Here is a 7,151-nt window from a genome sequence, read left to right as displayed (position 1 = left end):
AGAATGTAGCCTAAGTGTTTTGACTTGCTGTCTTTCTATAATTGATGATTGACATTCAGGATAATAATAAGCAATTCGACGTGTGGCGCTGTGCTATTGTGTGTTCTATGTGTCGATTTTTGTAGGACCAGAATGATTCATATTCATTTATTTATTAATTTATACATAAAAAAGTATCAGTTTTTCATCTCTGCATATTAACCAAATATAATTTTTTTCTCGTGGTGGGTGGCATAGAAGGCGCCGGGTCTGAAAATGTGCTACATTGTTTCAAGCCTTTACACGACTGAACTAGAGACTCTACGCATGTATCGAGTGTCGGTGGGAGGGAGAGAGGAGAAACCTTTGGACATCCGATAAGGGATTGCAAGCGCTGTCGAGGGTGAGGCATAAATGTATGAACAAGTGTAATCAAATCATTTTTTGTTGCTATCAAAAACGACATTCACTATCGACCGAGCATGAAACCGATACTGAGGCTGTCCATTCGAAGAGACCGAGATTAGCGAGTGATGCGTTCTGATATTTCATGACATTCTAGCAGCGGCGTGAGTAGGAAATGCCGCTGCAACCCAGGCCTGTGTGATGAATGAAAACAGCGAATGAATGAAAAGCAAGACAATTGTGTAGTTTGTATGCGGTTTTTTCATGGGTTACCACAAAAAAAAATGTGTTTGTGTTTAGTTGCAAAACTGTAATGGCAGCATAGGATGATGGAGACGCGACACACTTTCGATAGACAGTCAGTCACTATTTGATGACATCAGGGGACACGTTGATGTGCAGTCTGTCCCATGAGGTAACGGTGAAAACATTGCTCTTTGCTGTTCAAATGAAGTCAATGGCACCTATACAATGACACATGGTAAATACGAAAGATGCTTCGCATTATACTGTTCGTGTCCATTATGATTCCAATTCCATAACCTATATAGGATGTAATACAATGGGACAATAGCCTACCGAGGGAGGCACATACCGCCTCAGTCAAGCAGCATCTGAGTTGTTTTAACTGGTCATTTTCTAATTGTGTGTGAATGGATGGTTACTTCTTATGCATTTAAATGTACTTTCTACTCTCTCTCGTGTGTGTCTGTAAATTGTTAAACAATTACTGTGTACCTATGTTTGTCCTCTGTTGCGTGCCTTTCTTTGTTTGCTGAAATCCATACTTTTGAGTAAAATGTTAATCAAATACAACTACAGCCTTGTTTCCTTGTTGAGATTCAATTGGCAGATGTCCATTCGCGCTGAGTTGCCATCTTAGAGCAACAGCAATGAGGAAACAGTCTGTGATTTGTATTTGATTAACGGTTTATTAAAAAGTATGGATTTCAGCAAACAAAGAAAGGCATTCAACAGCAGATGATATGCATAGGTACACGGTAAGGGTTTAACAATGAAACATGTTTATGAATCGGCGCATATCGATTAGAGAATCGGAGTCAGAAAAATCTAGTCTGCTCTCAACTCCGTGGAGGAGTTTGAGGTCCTTGGAAGGGTGTGTGTGTGTAGGTCCCTATCTTGTGTGGAAGACTAATAGCTGCCGCTCCTTTTTCAGTGAGCCACCATGACTGCCCTTAGGCAGAGGAAGGGCAGCAAAGGAAGTAAGGAGCCTGGTCCAGAGGTCCTGAACCAGAGGTTCTACCCTTCAGCAGAGCCCCTAGAGAGGACTTCAGACGGTTAGTGTTATGCTCAGTATTCACATCAACATATTGGACCAATCCCTGTGTGACGGCCGCACCGCGTGTTACACAGTAAAAAACTGCTTTCCAGATAGCACATATGCACCTTAACGCTCACTTTAAACAATACGTAATGGAGTTAAGAACGTACAATGAGCTCACTCCACATCTATCTTGAAATGTTCGCGGATGGAGCCATCCAATTGGTCTTTGGGTGGCTCAACCCATTGGAGCGTTGTCAAGAAGGACGGTTTAGAAGGGGTGAGTGGGGGTGAGTGTAGGGATGGGTACTGAAACCTGGTATTAAACGGGACCCCTTACCGTGTACCTTATGAAAGACTGTAGTATCGATAAGCTCTGACATTATCGGTTCTGCTTTCGGTACTGGAGAAATTTAAGAAAATACATTTCCTGTTTATTATTGCTACGTAAACGTTATCTTGCACATTTTATCTCATCAACCGTTTCTAATTTGCAATAAGATTAAGACGTTTGTTTAATGCTTTTTTTCGCTATTCCCAATCCAGAGGAGAGATCTCTCTCACAGACTACAGCGCGCGCACACACACACACCAGAAAGACCCTGCTCTTAATTAGTGACGATGTTCAAAAGTGTGGTTACTCTTCACCAGAGTCGATGCTGACAATGCTCGTTGCAACAAGACTTTTTTGCTTGTAAGGGCAGAAACACGAGCAATCTTTCCAAACATCGATCGAAAGTGCATTGTGTACAGGCAGAGAAATGCACACTTTTCGACTGCCTAGCTCGTAGTTAATCTCTCGTTGCCCGATCTACGTTAGGTATGTATGCTAGCAGCCTAGAGCCCACACACACAGAGTTAACTAGATTATGCGAACATGGGTTCATGATCAGAAGGAACCATTAGACAGCTGATTGAATTTATGAACGTTAAAGTTGCAGCTACAATGAACCAAACCACTCCTCCCTCTAATACCACTGGTCCAAGCCAAAGACAAGCCCAAAGCCCCTTCACGCTGGCAGCTAGTGGGAGGATGACTGAGGAGAGGGTGAATGAGTGCCACCTAGCCATGATCAAGTTCATAGGGAAAGGCCTACACCCCTTTGCAACAGTGGAGTCCAAGGGCTTTAGGGAACAGTCTGTCAGTTTATATTGAGTTGTATTTATTTTTAGGATATAGTAGTGTAAAAGGGTTGTATGTTAGTCCCATCACTCAACAATACAATACACAACAACACAATAATTCAACACATGAAAACTATATTTTTCTTTTACTGTAGAGAGATGAGCAAGGCACTCAACCCCAAATATACCCCTCCCTCCAGGAGTTACCTCAGTGACACGTTAATTCTTACCTGGTATGAGCTGAAGGATGTGCCAAAGCTGGCCATCACATCAGAAGGGTAGACCAGCCTCTGTCAGGACCACTTTCTCACTGTTACAGTACACTACACAAGCCAGGGCAGTGTAAAACAGAAGGTCCTCCACACCAGGGCAGTGTACAAATCGCAAACTGGTGAAGTAGTGACAGAGGAGATCTCAGACATTCTGGAAGAGTTTGTGGTAGAGCCAAGCAAGATTGTAGCTTTGACTGTTGATAATGCTGGCAATATGGATGTTGCCATCAAGAGGCTACATTTTCTAACAATAGGATGCTTTGCACACACATTGAATCTGGCAGCGCAGAAAATCTACAAAGTGACTTCCATTGATAAATGGGCAGCTCGAATCAGAGCAGTGGTCATGTGGTTCAAGAGATCCTCCATGTCCAGGAGGACAAGGAGTTGAGGTTGACGATCCAACAGGACACTTCGTCCCTCAACCTCAGCGAGCGTGTTGACCTAGAGGTGGAGCTCTACGAAGGCCTGCCTCCCAACCCCCTGGCTGAAGATCCTGTGATGTGGTGGTGGGAGAAGAGAGCTACTCTGTCCCTCCTCACAGACATTGCAACAAGCTACCTCTGTGCTCAAGCCTCCTCCACCCCTAGCGAGAGGGTCTTTTCGACTGCAGGGAACACAATGAGCCAGGAGAGGTCCCGACTTCTGCCAGAGAAGGCAAATATGTTGATCTTTCTCCAGAAGAACTGCTAAGAACTGTTAGTCATTTTGCAGCCCACCTGCATGCCCCACCTGTGTTGCTCTAAACCACTGTATTTTCTTTGCAGGAAAATATTTTTTATCTAATTTGTTTTACATTTCCATCATCACAACATTAGTCTATAATAGTGATTTGTTCAAAACATTGCGGTTTCTTTTGCTGTAAATCATTTTTTCTTATTCATTTTACATTTCATAAAATAAAGCAAAGCAATGTTAATTCTGTTCTTAATTTGTTTAGTTTTTTTCCCCGTAAGAAATAACCAATAAGAATACCGTTAAAGTACCGGATCGATAAGCGGTATCGGTAAGAGTAGTAATACCGTTAAAATCTTAGCGATACCCATCCCTCGGTGAGTGTAATGGAGTTAAGAGTGTACCGTAAACTCACTCTGCAGCTAGCTTGAAATGTTGCGGGCGAAGCCATCCAATTGGTACCTTTTTTAGGGGGCGCAATCCATTTGAATGTTGTCAAGGAGGGTGGTCACGTGTTGCGTAGCCGTGGATCACCGGTTCGAGCCCAGTATGGGGCAGTCAGACAGTGGAGGAAGCTACGCTGTTAGCAGCACAATGACCCCAGTCACATATACACACTAGCGATACACATAATATAGAAATGAGGACGTGATGACCCTTTGCTTTTTGTTTTCTAATATCCCGTACATAACTTTATTGCGGAAATACAATCTTGCCGTTTGATATCATCGTTTCTCTATGTTGAATGCATGCTTCATAGTTTTACGTGGTAACAGTCACTTGTATACTTAACTCCCATCTAACTTTTAATTGAACCATTTATGAGCAAACAGTAAAAGTTCTATATAATGTCTTGTTTACTGCCGTGTCTCTCGTCACCGGCACCATGTCTGCGCAGCATGGATGCCGGATGTGTTCTGGTAAAGGAGGTCCGAGCGGAATTCCGATGCTCTATTCACCGCAGAGGAACATTTTTTTTTCCTTGACGTGTTAACATAGCAAAGTACCTTTTCATTCATTGATTTTTTTGTTGTTGCGTACAGCTAACGCTAAAATAACTATGTATTTAACATCTGATCAGTACATTCCCACTTTATATCATGATGATGTGTATTGAAAGTGAATGGCGCTGGCCACTCCCCATATATTCTCTCTGTCAAACCGCTTCTTTTCAGGTGACGTATGTACGTTCTGTTCCTGCACCTTAGATATGTTTTTTTTTTTAAGTTGAGACATTAGGACAGTCTGTTTTTTTTTTCATTTCAATTAATTAATCAATTTTGTCTTTATTAAAGCACTTTGGTTTATTTTCTCTAGTCATAATTTGTATTTTGCACATTTGATAAATAAAACCCCTACATTTTTCTTTGCACCCTATCTCAGTATATCCTGTTTCCTCCTTGGTCATCCCTAACATCCTGTTAGGCATGGTGTCACATTGGTCAACATAAGATGCTTATAGTTGCCTCATAACGCATACATACGAGAACCTTGTTAAGCCAAAATATTTATAGGCTATCAATGGAGACATGAATATTGTTTTGTGTTATGTTATTCTCTCTTCAGGCGTATGGACATGGAGGACAGTGCTGTGGGTTGCCATAGGTTGGACTGTGGGAATTAGTCTTGGCATGCTGTCCTGCATCTATGTGGCTACGCTTCATGAAAATGACCTGTGGTTTTCCAACATTAAGGTGAGAATCGCCACAGATGACCTCACTGTGTCACCATTGTTACTTGACTGTCCTGCACCCCAGCCCTCGTCAAGTTCACATGTTGGAATCATATGGTCAAGTTGTTGGCAACAATGAATAGGGTATAGAAAGGAAGAGATCTTGATTACGTTTAACTTATATGACATATCATGAGTTATGATCTATTTCCTTTGTTGGATTTCCTGAAGTCATAAACACCTCAAGGTGAAACAGACGGATGGGTTCTCCACGTCTTCCTAAACAGATTGTTTTTCAGCCCTTTTATAACCAAAGTCCTGAAATTGAAGCCAGCGGTTGTTACCAAATCCACCCTGAGCCTTCCAGAACAGTAAAAAAGATCATGTGATCCTGCCCAAAGATATTATGTTCAGTCTGACGTGAAGTGCCTTTCCTGTAGTCTGGGACGTCATTAAATGGACCACATTTTGAGCTTCTTGTCAGGCCTCCCTCCTCAATAATTCCCAGGTGTTGATTTTGTCAGGAGCAGTGGTAGTCGACAGTTTTTTTTCCCCCCTCACGGTGCTGTGTTTTCTCTTTGAGAGTCTAGTTGTATACCTCCCACACATGCACAGCACAACTCGGCCCACTCATCCAGGTCGTGAATCATTTGCGAGTGTGTCATGGATATCAAAGCTCACACCTAATTGAGCTAACCTGCGTGGATGCACATATTTGATTCTATTCTGTTTCTTTGTCTTTGTGTTGTGTTTTTTTTCCCCTTCTCTGCCTCTCTCTCTCTGTGAACGGAGAGAAGGTAGACAGATGTTCTCATTTATAATAAATGCGGGTAACTTTACAGAGCTGGCAGTAGCGACTCCCCTGTATTCAAACTCTGTTCAAGAGGGTGACATCACTGCACATTGTGAGCCTAGCAGTTTCCCAGAAAAGTGTGTGTGTGTGTGTGTGTGTGTGATGCCTGATGCCTGTTAATGCAATTCTAGTCGTGGCTTTCTAAGAGATTTTAAATCCCCACTGTGGAAAAAGCAACAACACTGAACAGTGGTATCCTATGACTACTGGTACTACCTTGTATGATTCATGCTTTAGTTCTGACTTCGGGTAGAGATGACCATGAATGGAATAAGCAATGCTCTCCTTATGTTTCATCAGCTATCCTCAGGAACAATGTCTCTTGACTGAATCAAGTGGGGACTGAGTGCAGCAAAACATGCTGAATATGAATTTCCTTGTCTCTTGGAGTCAGTGGTGATTGTTTGTTGCAGTTAATCTATTGGGACTTGAGGGCTGCATGGGAGAATGCCGGTCATGTCTGCTCTGTTTTGGGAGTCTGCTTGTTTTGAAAGAGACCGAATTGAATGATTCCATATTGTTTTCAAGCACCGTCCGCATGTTGGGTCAGTTTTGGCTCAGCGTTGACTGAATGTTACAGTAGCGTGTCTGAAAGGCAGACATGTCTCTTAGTTATTTCCTATGGGACATGGCTGTTCACAGAGAAGCAGCTGCGTCCGGGCCTACTAAATTCACCACGTGTTAAGTCATGTCCATGACAGTTATAGCACCTACCGACGCTTATTTCTGACCACTTCTCTCGCTCACTCCACTTTTAGAAATACTTAAGCGGTCTGACAAATGGTTTTCCAAATGATGTTCCAGGCTTTTTGTCTATGGCTTTTTCCCCTCTCTCTCTCTCTTTTTAATAGATGTGCCGAGAGGTCACCAGTTGTGGTTGTGAGTTGA

The 7,151-nt window shown here is 42.5% G+C and overlaps 1 protein-coding gene across 1 annotated transcript in view; it reads left to right on the top strand.

Annotated features, from left to right (window-relative positions):
- Positions 1-293: 293 nt before the first annotated feature.
- Positions 294-7,151, top strand: part of LOC115112108 (protein C-mannosyl-transferase DPY19L3-like) — a 39,345-nt gene continuing 32,487 nt past the window's right edge. Inside the window, exons 1-3 of the mRNA XM_029638910.2 lie at positions 294-382; positions 1,562-1,682; positions 5,305-5,432. Of these exons, the coding sequence (XP_029494770.1) occupies positions 1,571-1,682; positions 5,305-5,432 (240 nt within the window). The 5' untranslated portion in view covers positions 294-382; positions 1,562-1,570. The remainder of the gene's footprint in view (positions 383-1,561; positions 1,683-5,304; positions 5,433-7,151) is intronic.

The sequence above is a fragment of the Oncorhynchus nerka genome, linkage group LG27 (assembly GCF_034236695.1).
Source record: "Oncorhynchus nerka isolate Pitt River linkage group LG27, Oner_Uvic_2.0, whole genome shotgun sequence".
NCBI lineage: Eukaryota > Metazoa > Chordata > Actinopteri > Salmoniformes > Salmonidae > Oncorhynchus > Oncorhynchus nerka.
Note: the sequence above shows the minus strand (reverse complement) of the source record. Positions and strands in the feature narration are given on the sequence as shown.